General features: G+C 36.6%; 1 protein-coding gene across 12 annotated transcripts in view; it reads left to right on the top strand.

Moving 5' to 3' along the window:
• Positions 1-19,682, top strand: part of BRIP1 (BRCA1 interacting helicase 1) — a 189,137-nt gene that overhangs the window by 156,580 nt on the left and 12,875 nt on the right. For all 12 annotated transcript variants that reach the window (XM_055577414.1, XM_055577413.1, XM_055577410.1 and 9 more), the window contains one exon: positions 14,413-14,495. In XM_055577414.1, coding sequence (XP_055433389.1) covers positions 14,413-14,495 — 83 coding nt within the window. The remainder of the gene's footprint in view (positions 1-14,412; positions 14,496-19,682) is intronic.

The raw sequence follows: 19,682 nt of genomic DNA, 5'->3' as shown, positions 1-19,682 counted from the left end.
GCAATGTATGTACTTGTTGAATTAGTGAAAAATGCCAGGTTCAGTGCTTTTCCAGCTATACCATATTGAGTAGAGAGTTTCTAGAGCTTTGAAACATACTTTTCAAGAATTTCAGAAAAGCATGTGTTTATAATATTGATATATAATATTATTGTTTCATTATTTCATTAATTAAAAAGTGACAGCCTGTTATTTTACTGATTTTTAGAGAAATGGAATCAACAAGTAGAACTTATTACAAAGAAACATCCACTAAAAAATCAAGTGAATGTTTTACATCATATGGTAAAATTTGTAATGTGTATTGATTGACATAAAAGGTGCTTATACTAAGGCACTGTTCTTATAAGAGATATGTCTAGAAGGACTAAAGTAAGCAGAAACAAATTGAGTTTAAAAAATGTTATCTTTTTTTTAAGCCCACATGGGACTCTTAGCGTTTTTGAAGTAATATAAGCCCATGAAATGTAATAACAGCTTTCAGGAATGTACCAGATGGTTTTGTGACCAGGTTACAACTGCACTATAAGTTTCCTAACAGTTCTGCTTTACTGAAGTATAATCTTTGTCTCAAGTGGGCATAATTCATTTGAGCAAGGCAGTATGAAAACAATGGGAAAAAGAAAAGGTGAAACCTTTTTCTCTGAACTATTTTGTTAATGCCTTGCTGTTATAGAACACTTTAAATGTAAACCAAAGTGGGACCATGATAGAATGGCACCCTGACTTTACATTGATTTTCAACAGTTTTATAAAACAGTGTTATTATATAACAATTGACAGTATCCATCTTCCTATCCTGCCCTTCCAATTTTGTGGTTGGTCTGATGCCTCGGAACCTATGGATTACTTTAAAATATCACAAAGGAGTCGGAGAAGGCAATGGCACCCCACTCCAGTACTCTTGACTGGAAAATCCCATGGATGGAGGAGCCTGGTAGGCTGCAGTCCACGGGGTCGCAAAGAGTCGGACACGACTGAGCAACTTCACTTTCACTTTTCACTTTCATGCATTGGAGAAGGAAATGGCAACCCACTCCAGTGTTCTTGCCTGGAAAATCCCAGGGACAGTGGAGCCTGATGGGCTGCCGTCTATGGGGTCGCACAGAGTCGGACACGACTGAAGCGACTTAGCATCACAAAAGAGTATCATATAAAATTTAGATTTTTTAAGTCCCTATGGAGAAATCAAACATTTATATTAATTTTCACCCCCTCTCAAAATCCGTATAGGAATAAAAATGTCAAATCTATAGACATGAAAAGAGTGGGAGAAGAGATAATAACAGATGAACTGTCAATAAATTTTAAACACAGAAAAACAGATGAATGACTGAATGACTTAACAGGCAAGAAAAAGCTGAAATTTAAATCTATAGTCTTGAAAGCTAATAAGATCTTCCAGATTCAAGCATAGAAAAACTTAGGACTTGGAGCTACTCTAGAATTGGTTACATGTTAGTAATAAGTAGTTAGACAGCCCGCTCCATCCAGGTTTACTCTCTGGATATAATGAACTAGAGAGTCTATATTCTTTTTTTTTTTTTAATTAGGTAATCATTTTATTGCTCTAACCACCTATTCATTGACCAATGCCAAATTGCTATTCTTTTTTTTTATAGGATTTTTCTGTCTATTCTTGCTGTTTTATTTTCCCATATAAATTTTTGTTTTGTTTTGTTTTTGTGTTTTTTTGCATATTTTTTTTAATTTTATTTTTAAACTTTACATAATTGTATTAGTTTTGCCAAATATCAAAATGAATCCGCCACAGGTATACATGTGTTCCCCATCCTGAACCCTCCTCCCTCCCCATACCATCCTTCTGGGTCGTCCCAGTGCACCAGCCCCAAGCATCCAGTATCATGCATCGAACCTGGACTGGCAACTCATTTCATACATGATATTTTACATGTTTCAATGCCATTCTCCCAAATGAGAGTCTATATTCTTTAACTATGGGTACAGCTAAGAAGGGATCAAAGATGGGGGGTTAGAAAAGTCTACCTACTGAATGTGAGAACTCTATCCTCTTTTTTTCCCTCAGCTGACAATCTTACATCTTCAAGGCAGGAAAGTGCAGTGTTCTTCTCTAAGACAGGTGGACAACCCTGTCTTACGTTAGTCTGATGCCTTGGAACCTTGGATTACTTTAAAATATCACAAGAGAGTATCATAAGGTGGAATTCCTTGTAGGTGGAAGAACTTGCAGAAAACAGAAACAGTGTAATAGAACAGGGGTTGGCAAACTGTAACAGGCCAGACAAGAATGTTTTATGTTTTTCAGGCTACACCCAGTCTGCATCCATATTCTTTTTTTTTTTCTATTTAACCTTTAAAATGTAAATACCATTCCTAGATTGTAGGGTATACAAAAATATGATGTGGGCCATATTTCCTCTGTGGACTGTATTTTGCCAACCCTGGGACAGAAGAAAACTTTATAAATTTCTATTGGTAATATCCATAGGGAGATAAGATAGTGCCTCCGTAAAACAAGAATGGAAAATAAGAAAAAATTCCTAGACATTAATATGGTAGCGACAGATTTTAAATGTAGAATTGGATTTAGGAGGGAAAAATTAGAATTTCCCACATCCAAAAATCAAAGAGAAATAGGAAAGAAGAACTAGAAAATTAGAGGAGCAGTATGCAAGAACCAACTTCTGATAAATAAGAGCTCCATATGAAGAGACTGGAGAAAATAAAGAAATATGTCAAAGAAATAATTCAAGAAAAATGCTCAGAATTGAAGAATGTAGTTTCCTGATGAAAAGACACACTCAAGCACCAGTAAAGGGGAAGAGCTACAGAGCACCTCACTATGCAGTTTCAAAGTACCTAAGGTAAAGAAAAGGTCCTAAAACCATCCAGAGAGAAAAAGATAACTCTCATACAAAAGATATGGAGTCTAAATTGAAATAGACTTCTTAAAAGCAACACCAGAAGCCAGAAGACTGTTGAAAATTATCTTCAACTATCTGAGGGAAATTTTTGATTTGCAATTTATGTTCTAAGCAACCCCCAAATGATCAATAAACTATAAGACAAAATAAAGCCTTCAGTGTTAAAGGACCTGAAACATTTGCTTCAAATTCACAGTTTCTCGGTATTCTACTGAAAGACATGCTTTATCAAAGAAGAGAAAATTCAGAAAGAGGAATACCAAGGATGCAGGAAACTGGAGTTCCAACCCAGAAAAGTGGAATTCCCAAAACAAGAAAGAAGGTTGGTTCTAGGATGAATCGGTGCGGCAGTCCCATAGTAGTTAGTCTAGATTGGTTTTTGAGGATGGAAGGTTTGCCCATATTGAAAAAAAATTCACAGCTGTGACAAAGTGGGAACTAATTAATGATAGAAAACAGAAATTAAGCAAGAACGGGGAGAAAGAGAGTTAGTAACTCCAAGGTAGACAAAAACATACGAGAAAGGGAATGTAATCATAGTCCATCATGTAATTTCATCTGTAAGCCACTGAATATTGATTTACAAAAGAATTGTGATATAACTGTACTAGGAGATTGGAGAGGAGTGAAGTTATCAGTAATATGAAATAAGCATCTTCTATAGGAAGAATCCGTACATAATTTGTAGTGGTTAAAATCCAAGACAAATGACCACAAGAACTATCTAAGGTATTTTTAATTAATTGTTTCTGAGATTGGGAACTGAAGATGTGATATGAGTAGGCAAAAGAGAATTCTGGTTTTATTAAAACTATTATAATATTATAAAACTGACTTTTAAACTGTGCTTGTGTGTTTCATTAAGAATTAAAATTTACAAGCTAAAATTAACTTCTTACAATGTCTGGAGGTTTCAGTCCTAGATAAGATGGAATGAGTGCATTCTTTACTGTTTTAAAAACCTGGATAAAATTCATAGAGCTGCTATTTGAGTACTATGAAAAGTAAATCATACTAGACAAATTGATAATTTGAATTCTGATCTTCTTCCCCAGTGAACTGGTTGGAATAACTATATTAATATCAAGACAAAGTAGAATTCAGAACAAAGAAAATTACAGGGGTGCTAAAAGGAAAATTGCATAATGGTAAAAGGATCACTTATCAAAAAAGACATAACAATCTTAATTGTGTATTCACCTAAAAATAGAACCTCAAAATAAATGACACAGAAGCTAACATCTGAATAGAGAAATAGACAAATCCACAAGTAAAGTTGGAGACTTTAAAATTCCTCTTTCAGTAATACTGGGTTGGTCAAAAATTTCATAAGATGCGATGGAAAAGCCTAAATGAACTTTTTGGCCAACCCAATAGCTAGCAGTAGGAAACAGAAAACCAGTAAGGAGATAAAAGAGTTAAACAATGTTGTTATCCAACTAGATCAGATTGACATTATAGAGACAGAATAAACATAACCTAAAGAACATGTACCAGTGTAGACAATGTCCGGGGTGACAAAGTTAAAAGTTGTTTTGAAGATTTGAAAGCAATCAATAAGAATTATCTCTAAGGGAGTTGAAGAGGTTGAAGTTGGTATATAAAGCCATTTTAAATATGATCAAAGAACTAAGAAAATTATGTCTAAAGAACTGTAAGAAACTATGGGAATGATGCTTCACCAAGTGAAGAATACCAATAATTAGAATTTTTTTTTTTAAAAAAAGAACCTAATGGAAATTCTGGAGTTGAAATGTACAATAAGTGAAATGAAAAATTTATTAGAGGGGCTCACCAGCAGTTTTGAGGAGAAAGAAGAAAGAATTGATTTCTAGTATGAGGAACAGATAGAAGAAAAATGAAGACTAATTAAGATAGCCTCAGAAACCTGTACAACCACATCAAGCATACCAACATACACATAAAAAGAGTCTTAGGGGTAGAAAAGAGAAAGAAGGGAACAGAAAGATTTTTTTGAAGAAATAATGGCTGGAAACTTCACAAATTTGGTGAAAGACACTGATCTCCACATCTCAGAAAAGCAGAAAACTCTTAAGTGGTTTGAACTCAAAGAGATCCATACATCAGAATGTTGTGATCAAACTATCAGAAGACAAAAAGAGAATCTAGAAAAGAGCAAGAGAAAAACCATACACAGGATCACTTCGATTAGCAGATCTTTTACTGAACACTATGGAAAGGAGGCAGTAAATTGAAATATTTAAAGTGCTGAACATGTATACCTGTGGCGGATTCATTTTGATATTTGGCAAAACTAATACAATTATGTAAAGTTTAAAAATAAAATAAAAAAAAAGAAAAAGACCATCAGTGGAATCTATATCTGGCAAATTTATACTTCAAAGATTAAGGAGGAAGTAGAACGCTTACTTCTTGGAAGGAAAGTTATGACCAACCTAGAAAGCATATTAAAAAGCAGAGACATTACTTTGCCAAGAAAGGTCCATCTAGTCAAGTCTATGGTTTTTCCAGTGGTCATGTCTCGATGTGAGAGTTGGACTATAAAGAAAGCTGAGCCCCAAAGAATTGATGCTTTTGAACTGTGGTGTTGGAGAAGACTCTTGAGAGTCCCTTGGACTGCAAAGAGATCCAACCAGTCCATCCTAAAGGAGATCAGTCCTGGGTGTTTGTTGGTAGGACTGATGTTGAAGCTGAAACTCCAATACTTTGTCCACCTGATGCAAAGAGCTGACTCATTTGAAAAGACCCTGATGCTGGGAAAGATTGAGGGCAGGAGGAGAAGGGGATGACAGAGGATGAGATGGTTGGATGGCATTACCGACTCAATGGACATGGGTTTGGGTGGACTCCAGGAGTTGGTGATGGACAGGGAGGCCTGGTGTGCTGCAGTTCATGGGGTCGCAAAGAGTTGGACACGACTGAGCAACTGAACTGAACTGAGAACATTTTCAAACAAAAACCAAGAGAATTAATCTTTGGAAATCTTAATTGTACAAGAAGCACTAAAAGGAGTCTCTTTCTTGTTAAATGAAAGGACACTAATCAGTAACTTATATCCATATGAAGAAATAAGGTGGATCTGTAATTTCATAGGTAAATATAAAAAACAATATAAGTATATTTTGGTAGCTCTTTTTCTCCTATTTGATTTTTGAAAGCAACTGCATAAAGCAGTAATTTTATGTCTGTGGTAATAAGCATGGGTCTTGGGGCTCCCAAAAACCATACTTAGATTTAGTTATTCACCAGGAGCAGTGATAGATTTAGCAAACAGCTGTATACACAGCTAAGATTTATTGCAATGAAAGGATACAAAGCAAAAACAGCAAAGAGAAGGCACACAGGCAAAGCTTCAGGGGAAGTCAGGCACAATCTTCCAAGTGTCTTCTCTCAATGGAGTCATACAGGGCACTCTTAGATTCCCAGCAATGAATTGTGGTAACCTGTGTGAAATAATTGCCAACCAAGAGAGCTTGTTAAAGATTCAGCACCCAGTGTTTTTATTTGGACTGGTCATATAGGCAGTCTCTGCCTAACACTTTACCAAAGTCTAGACTCTCAGAAGAAAAGCACATGTTTGGCATTAACCTTATTTTTGCATAGACATTTTAGACACAGAGAGACTTTCTTATCAGTTTGTGATTGGAACCTTCCTGAAATCTAAAAGCCAACCAAGGGCTGCTTTTATATGCAGACATTTTTAGAGATAAGCAACTTGGCCTGCTGTACTCACTCTTCTGCACAGGTGTAATGTTTAAAGATAAAATTTAAATTAAAGAACACAGTGTGAGGGGGGAAGAAACTGTTATTACAGGAGCAGTGTTTTTGTATACTTCTGAAATTAAGTTCATATCAATCCAAATTAGATTTTATAAATTAAGGTGTTTATTAAAATTCTCAAGAATTATACAAAAAAGATCATAATGACATGGATAACCACAATGGTGTGATCACTCACCTTGGGTCAGACATCCTGGAGTGTGAAGTCAAGTGGGCCCTAGGAAGCATTACTACAAAGCTAGTGGAGGTAATGGAATTCCAGCTAAGCTATTTCAAATCCCAAAAGATAATGCTATTAAAATGCTGCACTCAGTATGTCAGCAAATTTGGAAAACTGAGCAAGTGGCAACAGGACTGGAAAAGGTCAGTTTTCATTACAATCCAAAGAAGGAAGGTACCAAAGAACGTTCAGGCTACTACACAGTTGTGCTCATTTTGCATTCTAGTAAGGTAATGCTCAAAATACTTCAAGCTAGATTTTAGCAGTATGTGAGCTGAGAACTACAAGCTAGGTTTAGAAAAGGTAAAGGAACCAGAAATCAAATTGCCAACATTTGTTGGATCACAGAGAAAGCAAGGGAATTCCATAAAAAACTTCTGCTTCATTGACTATGTGAAAGCCTTTGACTATGTGAATCACAACAAACTGGAAAATTCTTAAAGAGGTAAGAACCAGACCACCTTACCTATCTCCTGAGAAACCTGTACACAGGTCAAGAAACAACAATTAGAACCTCACATGGAACAACTGACTGGTTCAGAATTGGCAGGATATATTTAAAGTATTGAAAGGGAAAAATTCTACAATCATGATTACTCTACCCAGCAAGGATCTCATTCAAAATTGATGGAGAAATAAAAAGCTTTTCAAACAAGTGAAAGTTAAGAGAATTCACTACCACCAGACCAGCTTTACAACAAATGTTAAAGGGATTTATATAGTCAAGAAATATAAGAGAAGGAAAAAGATCTACAAAATCAACCCCAAACAATTAAGAAAATGACAATAGGAACATATGTATCAATAATTACTTTAAATGTAAATGGATTAAATGCTCCAACCAAAAGACACAGACTGGCTGAATGGATACAAAAATAAGACCCATATATATGCTGTCTACAGGAAACCCACTTCAGACCTAAAGACACATGTAGACTGAAAGTGAGATGATGGAACAATATATTCCATGTAAATGGGAAGCAAAAGAAAGCTGGAATAGCAATCCTCATATCAGACAAAATAGACCTTAAGATAAAGAAGATTACAAGAGAAATGGAAGGACACTACGTAATGATCAAGGGATCAATCCAAGAGGAAGACACAACAATTGTAAATATCTATGCACCTAATATAGGAGCACCTCAATACATAAGACAAACACTAACAGACATAAAAGGAGAAATTGACAGTAGCACAATAATAGTAGCATACTTTAACACCCTGCTCACACCAATGGACAGATCATCAAAACAAAATTAATAAGGAAACACAAATCTTAAATGATACATTAGATGAGGTGGATCTCATTGATATCTTCAGGACATTCCATCCAAATGCAAAGAATACAGCTTCTTCTCAAGTGCACATAGAACATTCTCCAGGATAGACCACATCTTGGGTCACAAATCAAACCTCAGTAAATTTAAGAAAATTGAAATGGTATCACACATCTTCTCCTACCACAACACTATGAGACTAGATATCAATTACAAGAAAAAAGCTGTAAGAAGCACAAACGCATGGAGATTAAAAAACACGTTTCTAAATAACTAACAGGTTACTGAAGAAATCAAAAGGGAAATCAGAAAATTTCTAGAAAGAAATGACCATGAAAACACGACAACTCAAAACCTATGGGATGCAGGAAAAGCAGTTCTAAGAGGGATGTTTATAGCAATACAATCCTTCTTCAAGAAACATTGAATAGGCAACCTAACTTTACACCTAAAACAACTGGAAAAAGAAGAACCAAAACACCCCACAATTAGTAAAAGGAAAGAAATCATAAAGATTTGAGCAGAAATAAATGAAAAATGAAAGAAACAGTGGTAAAGATTAATAAAAGTAAAAGCTGGTTCTTTGAGAAGATAAACAAAATAGACAAACCTTTGGCCAGACTTATCAAGAAAAAAAGAGAAGAATCAAATCAACAAAATTGGAAATGAAAAAGGAGAGGTTGCAGAAATACAAAAGATTAAAGAGACTGTTATAAACAACTATGTGGCAATAAAATGGATAAACTGGAAGATGTGGACAGATTCTTAGAAAAGTTCAATCTTCTAAGACTGAACCAGGAAGAAATAGAAATTATGAACAACAACAAAATTACAAGCAGTTAAATTGAAGCTGTGATCAAAAATCTCCCAAAAAACAAAAGCCCAGGACCAGATGGCTTCACAGCAGAATTCTATCAACATTTAGAGAAGCGCTAATACCTACCCTTCTAAAACTCTTTCAAAAAATTGCAGAAGGAACACTTCCAAACTCATTCTATGAGGCCACCGTCACCCTGATACCAAAACTAGATAAAGACAACACAAAAAAAAGAAAACTACAGGCCAATATCACTGATGAACATAGACACAAAAATCCTTAACTAAATTTTAGCCAACAGAATTCAGCAACACATCAAAAAGCTCATACACCATGATCAAGTGGGGTTTATTCCAGGAATGCAAGGATTCTTCAGTATACACAAATGAATCAATGTGATACACCATATTAACAAATTGAAAGGTAAAAACCATATGATAATCTCAATAGATGCAGAAAAAGCCTTTGACAAAATTCAATACCCACTTATGATTAAAACTCTTCAAAAAGTGGGCATGGAAGGAACCTACCTCAACATAGTAAAGGCCATATATGAAAAGCCTACAGCAAACATTATTCTCAATGGTGAAAAACTGAAAACATTCCCCCTAAGATCAGGAACAAGACAAGGGTGTCCACTTTCACCACTGTTATTCAACATAGTTCTGGAAGTCCTAGCTACAGCAATTAGAGAAGAAAAAGGAATCCAGATCGGGAAAGAAAAAGTAAAGCTCTCACTGTTTGCAGATTACATGATACTGCACATAGAAAACCCTAAAGATAATATCAGAAAATTACTATAGCTAATCAGTGAATTTAGCAAAGTTGCAGGATACAAAATCAATACACAGAAATCACTTGCATTTCTGTATTTCTAAAAATGAAAAATCAGAAAAATTAAGGAATCAATCCCATTTACCACTGCAACAAAAAGAATTAAATAAGTAGAAATAAGCTTACCTAAGGAGACAAAAGAACTGTACACAGAAAATTTCAAGACACCAATGAAAGAAATCTGAGATGACATAAACAGATGGAGAGATATTCCATGTTCCTGGGTAGGAAGAATCCATATTGTGAAAATGACTTTACTACCAAATGCAATCTGCAGATTCAATGTGATCCTATCAAATTACCGATGATATTTTTCACAGAACTAGAACAAAAAATTTCACAATTCATATAGAAACACAAGACCCTGAATAGCCAAAGCAGTCTTAAGAAAGAAGAATGGAGCTGGAGGAATCAACCTTCCTGATTTCAGATTATACTACAAAGCTACAGTCATCAAGACACATGGTCCTGGCACAAAAACAAGAAATATGGACCAATGGAACAAGATAGCCCAGAAATAAACCCATGCACCTATGGGTACCTTATTTTTGACAAAGGAAGCAAGAATATACAATGGGGCAAAGACAGCATCTTCAATAAATGGTGTTGGAAGAACTGGGACAACTACACATAAAAGAATGAAATTAGAACACTTCCTAACACCCACAAAGATAAACTCAAAATGGATTAAAGACCTAAATGTAAGACCAGAAAGTACAAACTTCTTAGAGGAAAACATAGGCAGAACAGTTGATGACATAAAGCAGAATCGTCTGTGATCCACCTCCTAGAGTAACGGAAATAAAAGCGAAAGTAAACAGGTGGAACTTGATTAAACTTAAAAGCTTTTGCACAGCAAAGGAAACTGTAAGCAAGGTGAAAAGACAACCCTCAGAATAGGAGAAAATAATACCAAATGAAACAACTGACAACGGATTAATTTCCAAAAGCAGCAGCTCATACAACTCAATACCAGAAATACAAACAACCCAATCAAAAAGTGGGGAAAAGACCTTTCTCCAAAGACATTTCTCCAAAGAACACATACAGATGGCTAACAAACATATGGAAAGATGCTCAACTTCGCTCATTATTAGAGAAATGTAAATCAAAACTACAATTCTGACCTTACGCTGGTCAGAATGGCCATCATCAAAAAGTCTACAAACAGTAAATGCTGGGGAGGGTGTGGAGAAAAGGGAACACTCTTGCACTGTTGGTGGGAATGTAAATCGATACAGCCACTATGGAAGATGGTATGGAGATTCCTTTAAAAACTAGGAATAAAGCTACCATATGACCCAGCAATCCCACTCTTAGGTATATCCCTTGAGGAAACCAAAATTGAAAAAGACACATTGTTCATTGCAGCACTATTTACAATAGCTAGAACTTGGAAGCAACCTAAATGTCCATCGGCAGATGAATGGATAAAGAAGTTGTACATATACACAATGCAATATTACTCAGCCATAAAAAGGAACGCCTCTGTGTCAGTTCTAATGAGGTGGATGAACCTAGAACCCATTGTATAGAGTGAAGTAAGTCAGAAAGAGAAAGATAAATATTGTAATCTAATGCATATTACAGAATCTAGAAAAATGGTACTGAAGAATTTACTTATAGGGCAGCAATTCAGAAAGAGACATAGAGAATAGACTTATGGACATGGGGAGGGGGAGGAGAGGGTGAGATGTATGGAAAGAGTAACATGGAAACTTACATTACCGTATGTAAAATAGATAGCCAACAGGGAATTTGCTGTATGGCTAAGGAAACTCAAACAGGTGCTCTGTATCAACCTAGAGGGTTGGGACGGGGAGGGAGATGGGAAGGAAGTTCAAAAGGGAAGGGATATATGTATACCTATGGGTGATTCATGTTGAGGTTTGACAGAAAACAAAAAAATTCTGTAAAGCAATTATAATTCAATAAAAAAAATAAGACATCACTTTGCCAACAAATGTCCATATAGTCAAAGCTACGGTTTTTCCAGTAGTCATGTATGGATATGAGAGTTGGACCATAAAGAAGGCTGAGCACTAAGGAATTGATGCTTTTGAGTTGTGGTACTGGAGAAGACTCTTGAGAGTCCCTTGAGCTTCAAGGAGATCAAACCAGTCAACCCTAAAGGAAATCAGTCCTGAATACTCATTGGAAAGATTGATACTGAAGCTGAAGCTCTAAAACATTGGCCACCTGATGGGAAGAACAAACTCACTGGGAAAGACCCTGCTGCTGGGAAAGATTGAGGACAGGAGGAGAAGGGGGTGACAGAGGATAAGATGATTAGATAGCTTCTCTGACTCAACGGACATGAATTTGAGCAAACTCCGGGATATATTGAAGGACAGGGAAGCCTGGCTTGCTGCATCCATGGGGTCATAACTAGTTGGACCAACTTAGCACCTGAACAGTAACAAATGCAAGAGAATGAAGTTAGACCCCTACCTCACACTGTACAGAAAAGTTAACTCACAATGGATCAAGGGCTAACAAGGTGCAGATTTTCTTGACCTTGGATTAGGCAAAAGTTTTTAAAATATTTCAGATCATGTATCTGATCAGAGTCTAGTTCCAGAATATATAAAGAACTCTTATAGAGTTCAACAATAAAAAGACAGTGCAATTTTAATTTTGACCAATAATTTAAATACATATTTCTCAAAAAAAAAAAAAAGACAATCAGTATGCACATGAAAAGATGGGCAACATCATTAGTCATTCAGTTCAGTTCAGTTGCTCAGTCATGTCCGACTCTTTGCGACCCCATGAATTGCAGCACACCAGGCCTCCCTGTCCATCACGAATTCCCGGAGCCTACCCAAACTCATTAGTCATTGCTGCTGCTGCTGCTAAGTCACTTCAGTTGTGTCCGAGTCTGTGCGACCCCATAGACAGCAGCCCACCAAGCTCCCCCGTCCCTGGGATTCTCCAGGCAAGAACACTGGAGTGGGTTGCCATTTCCTTCTCCAGTGCATGAAAGTGAAAAGTGAAAGTGAAGTCGCTCAGTCGTGTCTGACTCTTAGCGAACCCATGGACTGCAGCGTACCAGGCTCCTCTGTCCATGGGATTTTCCAGGCAGTGGGTTGCCACTGCCTTCTCCACGTTAGTCATTAGGGAAATGTAAATCAAAACCAGAGTGAAGTACCACTTCATACCTTTTATGGTAAATATATTGAAAAAGATGGGCAATAGCAAGTGTTAATGAAGCTATGGGGAAACTGGAAATCTCATGCATGGCTAATGGAAATGTAAAATTGTGCAACTGCATTGGAAAAAAAAATGTGGCAGTTCCTCAAAATTTAAACATAGAGTTTCCATATGAACTAGCAATTCTATTCCTAAGTTTATACTCGAGTTTTTTTTTAATGTATTAACATAAAAGCTTATACACAAATATATATAGCAGCATTATTCATAATAGAAGTGGAAACAGTGCAAAATGATCAGTACTTTATGTATAGATAAATTGTGGTATATTCATACAATTCAGTAATAATATACGATACAAGGACCTTGAAAACATTATGCCAAGTGAGAGAAGCCAGACATAAAATGCCATATATTATAAGATTCTAGTTTATGAAGTGTCCAAAACAGATAAATCTGGGGCTTCCCAGGGTGGCATTAGTAGTAAAGAACCCACCTGCCAATGCAGGAGGTAAGAGAGAGGTTTGATCCCTAGGTCAGGAAGATCCCCTGGAGGAGGGCATGGCAATCCACTCCAGTATTCTTGCCTGGAGAATACTATGGACAGAGGAGCCTTGTGGGCTACACTCCATGGTGTCACAGAGAGTTGGACACGACTGAAGCCACTTTGCATGCACACATGCATATGAAGAGAAAGTAGATTACTGCTTGTCAGGGGTTAGGGGAAATAATCCAAGTAATTCAGGGAGACTAATGGGCATGGGGTTTCTTTTTTGGTGAGATTAAAATATTCTGTAATAGATTGTGTTCCAGGTTGTAGAACCTTGTAAATGTGCTAAAGAACCACTAAATTTAAAAATCTTTAATAATTTTTAAAATAAAACAATTGGCAAGTTGAGCCCCACAATCCATAAAAAGAATAATGCACCACAGCCATAGTGGTGATTCTAGGAATGAAAGAAAGGTAAGCTCAATATCTGAAATTTTGCTAGTGTAACCCACCATATTAGCAGTTTAAAAAGAACAACTACATGATTATATCAATTGGTGCAAAAATTTTTTTTACAAATTTATTTATGATAAAAACTTGTTAAATCAGAATAAAAGTTATCTACATAAAATCTACAGCTAGTATAAGGTAAAAAATATTCTGTATATGTAAGGAAGGTTTGGAGGAAATATTTTTTATAATTTTCTTGACTTTTGAAATAGAATGCATGTAGCATTCTTGGGTATAAGTTATCAGTAGTTGGCAAAAGTAGGGTGTTTTTAAATACACCTACTCTGGTACATTGTACTGAGTAGTTTCTATAAACCTTATTCATAATCATGACTTTGATTAAAGGACACATCATTAATTTTCTCAGTCTTCTCTCTGTCCCATTAGAAATTTGACTGTTTTCACTGTTGTATTTATCTTACTTTCTCCCTATTTTTTAACAGGTGTATTCGACACAAGAATGATTGGGGGGCTCTTATTCTAGTCGATGATCGCTTCAGGAGTAACCCAAGTCGATACATATCTGGTAAGAGTCTCAGCTGGGCTTAGAGTTAGAGTTGGTAGCAAGCTTTAGTATTTAATGACTTCTATTTTTAAAGACAAAGAATTGGTTAGAGAATTTGAATTACTAGATCTAACATGAAAAAATTCACATTGCCTGGAAATCTAGCCTTTTAATGCTTCTATGTTTACAAAAGATCTTTAGAGAGAAGAATCTGGTTAGTTCTAAGGGATCATCGAAAAAGCAAGAGAGTTCCAGAAAAACATCTATTTCTGCTTTATTGACTATGCAAAAGCCTTTGACTGTGTGGATCACTATAAACTGTGGAAAATTCTGAAAGAGATGGGAATACCAGACCACCTGGTATATCTTTTTTTTAATTTTATTTTTTAACTTTACAATATTGTATTGGTTTTGCCATATATCAACATGAATCCACCACAGGTATACATACTCGTGTTCCCCATCCAGAACCCTCCTCCCTCCCCATACCATCCCTCTGGGTCGTCTCAGTGCACCAGCCCCAAGCATCCAGTATCGTGCATCGAACCTGGACTGGTGACTCATTTCACATATGATATTATACATATTTCAATGCCATTCTCCCAAATCATCCCACCCTCTCCCTCTCTCATAGAGTCCAAAAGACTGTTCTATACATCAGTGTCTCTTTTGCTGTCTCATATACAGGGTTATTGTTACCATCTTTCTAAATTCCATATATATGTGTTAGTTTACTGTATTGGTGCTTTTCTTTCTGGCTTACTTCACTCTGTATAATAGGCTCCAGTTTCATCCACCTCATTAGAACTGATTCAAATGTATTCTTTTTAATGGCTGAGTAATACTCCATTGTGTATATGTACCACAGCTTTCTTATCCATTCATCTGCTGATGGACATCTAGGTTGCTTCCATGTCCTGGCTATTGTAAACAGTTCTGCGATGAACATTGGGGTACACGTGTCTCTTTCAATTCTGGTTTCCTCAGTGTGTGTGCCCAGCAGTGGGATTGCTGGGTCATAAGGCAGTTCTATTTCCAGTTTTTTAAGGAATCTCCACACTGTTCTCCATAGTGGCTATACTAGTTTGCATTCCCACCAACAGTGTAAGAGGGTTCCCTTTTCTCCATACCCTCTCCGGCATTTATTGCTTGTAGACTTTTGGATCACAGCCATTCTGACTGGCGTGAAATGGTAGCTCATTGTGGTTTTGATTTGCATTTCTCTGATAATGAGTGATGTTGAGCATCTTTTCATGTGTTTATTAGTCATCTGTATGTCTTCTTTGGAGAAATGCCTGACCTGTCTCTTGAGAAACCTGTATGCAGATCCAGGAAGCAACAATTAGAACTGGACATGGAACAACAGACTGGTTCCAAATAGGAAAAGGAGTACATCAAGGCTCATATCATCAAGTACATATTGTCACCCTGCTTAGTTAAATTATATGCAGAGTACATCATGAGAAACGCTGGGCTGGAAGAAGCACAAGCTGGAATCAAGATTGCCGGGAGAAATATCAATAATCTCAGATATGCAGATGACACCACCCTTATGGCAGAAAGTGAAGAGGAACTAAAAAGCCTCTTGATGAAAGTGAAAGAGGAGAGTGAAAAAGTTGGCTTAAAGCTCAACATTCAGAAAATGAAGATCATGGCATCTAGTCCCATCACTTCATGGGAAATAGATGGGGAAACAGTGAAAACAGTGTCAGATTTTATTTTTGGGGGCTCCAAAATCACTGCAGATGGTAATTGCAACCATGAAATAAGATGCTTACTCCTTGGAAGGAAAGTTATGACCAACCTAGATAGCATATTAAAAAGCAGAGACATTATTTTGCCAACAAAGTTCCATCTAGTTAGTCAAGGGTATGGTTTTTCCAGTGGTCATGTATGGATGTGAGAGTTGGACTATGAAGAAAGCTGAGCGCCAAAGAATTGATGCTTTTGAATTGTGGTATTGGAGAAGACTCTTGAGAGTTCCTTGGACTGCAAGGAGATCCAACCAGTCCATCCTAAAGAAAATCAGTCCTGGGTGTTCATTGAAAGGACTGATGTTGAAGCTGAAACTCCAATACTTTGTCCACCTGATACAAAGAGTTGACTCATTGGGAAAGACCCTGATGCTGGGAAAGATTGAGGGCAGGAGAAGGGGACGACAGGATGAGATGGTTGGATGACATCACCAACTCAATGGACTTGAGTTTGGGTGAACTCCAGGAGTTGGTGATAGACAGGGAGGCCTAGCGTTCTGCAGTTCATGAGGTCACAGAGAATCGGACACGACTGAGTGACTGGACTGAACTGAGCTGAATGTAGTATATTAATCAATTAAGATCCTTCAGTTTCATCAGAATGTGGTTTTGATTCAGTAGCATAGCAATAATTTATTTAGCATTGTCAGGGAAAAAAACTGTTCCACAGAAATTAATTTTTCAAGAAATATTAAGTTTTACATTTAAGCACACAAGCAATCCATTGGCTGCATAGGATTCTTCTTTCATTTTGGGTTATTTGATTTTTATTGTTTGTTTAGAAATGCTTCTGTTGTTACAGAGTTTATATTAATCAGAGTTAGTATCTTCTAAAAAGAAAAAAATGCACCACTGCATACTGCAAGATGAAGTAGGTGGTCATTTTTCCCCACTCGAATGAACAAACACCATGTGCCTATTGTTTTCATCCAGCTGGAGCACAGTCCCTTTGAAATCAATATCAGGAATCTGTCTGTTATTAAAGAACTGTTAGAAATACTTGCATTTTTATTGTTAGCTTTAGAGCTAAAAAGTTCGTACCATACTATAATATAATGAAATGATGCTAATTTTTTGTTTCAGATTAGCTGTCTATGTATATGTACTCTACTTTTTATATTTCAGAACCTAATCATTATATCTGATTCAATATTAAAACATATCCACCTGGATTGAAGCAGGAAATGCTGCTTTAGTAATCTTTTCTCCTCTTTCCCTGTAGAGCAAGCCATTGAGTTTAGGCCAAGTCATAACCAAAGGCAAATGTTAAGTGCTTATGTTTAGTCAGCAGGTGGAGCTCAGATTCTTTCAAGTTTTCAAAAGCAAACTGACATTTTATACTGAAAAGGCCTTTTTTTTAAATCACAAAAAGGTCAAAATGAAAGTGATAACTATAATGCTAAAATTTTTAAATTTGAAAATTTTTCATATTTTTATTTGGTATAATTATTTTCCCCAAGCAAACAAAAATCAAGAACTTTAAAGAAATGAATGCTTTAAATTTTTTTTATTTTCAAATCTGGAACTGAAATTTTTACCTCAGATTCGTTGATTTTTTTTTTTAATTAAACATTTTTTATTATTTTCTGTAAGATTTTATTTTTTTCTGAGACTCATAAAGAAGACTGAAATCTTACATAGGCAGTAACAGCACAACGTACAGATTCCTTTTGATGACTAATTTTTGTTTAAATTCAATTTGCATAAGAATAGATTGATAGAAAATCTCCATTAAACAGAAAAACTAAAAGAATATATTTGTAATGAAAGTCTAATTGTTCAAGTTGCTTGATGCCCTGTCTTATCTTCCTCTCAACTGAAAAATGGCATAATGAATTTTTAAACTACTCCGAAGGATGATTATAGTTTTAGCAATATCAGCAGAGAATATTTATTTTATAAAGTCCAAATATCTGAATTTCATTCTGAAGTGGGTCATTATCCAAGACACCTTATACTGTTAATATGGTTTATTTTTATGCAGTTTTCATATGTCACAGGATCAAATCTTATCTCTTATAACTTGATTATTTATATATTAAAAATAAATATATATATTCATATAGGACATGATTTACACATAAAATGGTGTTATTCCTTTTACCCAGAATAGTTTAATATATTTGGAATTGGGAGAAGGGAGACCAAAAAAACCGTCTTTGAGACTGTGAAAGTGAGAAAGGGTAAGTGGCTCAGTTGTGTCCTACTTTTTGTGACCCCATGTACTATAGCTTGCCAGGCTCCCCTGTTCATGGAATTCTCCAGGCAAGAATACTGGAGTGGGTAGCCAGTGGGAATGCCCTTCTCCAGGAGATCTTCCTGACCCAGGGATCAAACCTATCTCTCCCACACTGCAGGCACATTCTTTTACCATATGAGCTACCAGGGAAGCCCAAGAATATCAGAGCCGGTAGCCATTCCTTTCTCCAGGGGATCTTCCCCACCCACAGATTGAACCTAGGTTTCCTGCATTACAGGCAGACTCTTTATCATTTGAGCATCAGGGAAGCCCAAAGTGAAAGCGTTAGTCACTCAGTTGTGTCCAACTTTTTGCAACCAGATGGACTGTAGCCTCCCAGGCCCCTCTCTCCATGGAATTCTCCAGGCAAGAATACTGGAGTGGGTAGCCATTCCCTTCTCCAGGGGATCTTCCCAACCCAGGGATCAAACTCCAATTTATTTTTGCTCAAGGAATCAAATTTAAAAGTTGTAATAAGAGATTGTGTTGTTTACAACTTATGTTTTCTCTGCAATTAAAAGATAGGCAATTTTTGTGGGGAATTATAATAAAATTCCCCTTCATGGATCACAGCCTTGTTGTGGCAAAGGGGCTTGCGTAACTCAAGCTATGAGCTGTGCTGTGCAGGGCCACCCAAGATGGATGGGTCATAGTGGAGAGTTCTGACACAACGTAGGTACACTGGAGGAAGGGTTGCAAACCACTCCAGTATTCTTGCCACGAGAATCCCATGAAAAGTATGATAAGGCAAAAAGATATAATGCCGGAAGATGAGCCCCAAGGAAATTAAAGACACTTGCTCCTTGGAAGGAAAACTATGACAAACCTAGACAGCGTATTAAAAAGCAAAGACATCACTTTGCCAGCAAAGATCCATATAGTCAAAGGTGTGGTTTTTCCAGTAGTCATGTATGATAGTTGGATTATAAAAAAGGCTAATAGCCAAAGAATTGATGCTTACGAATTGTGGTGCTGGAGAAGACTCTTGAGAGTTTCTTGGACTGCACGGAGATCAAACGAGTCAATCCTAAAGGAAGTCAACCCTGAATATTCATTGGAAGACTGATGCTGAAACTGAAGCTCCAATACTTGGGCCACCTGATGCGAAGAGCTGACGCCTTGGAAAAGACCCTGATGCTGGGAAAGATTGAGGGGAGGAGGAGAAGGGGACGACAGAGGGTGAGATGATTGGATGGCATCACCAACTCAATGGAC

This window comes from Bubalus kerabau, chromosome 4, assembly GCF_029407905.1.
Source record: "Bubalus kerabau isolate K-KA32 ecotype Philippines breed swamp buffalo chromosome 4, PCC_UOA_SB_1v2, whole genome shotgun sequence".
Taxonomy (NCBI): Eukaryota; Metazoa; Chordata; class Mammalia; order Artiodactyla; family Bovidae; genus Bubalus; species Bubalus kerabau.
This window is presented reverse-complemented; position numbering and strand designations above follow the sequence as displayed.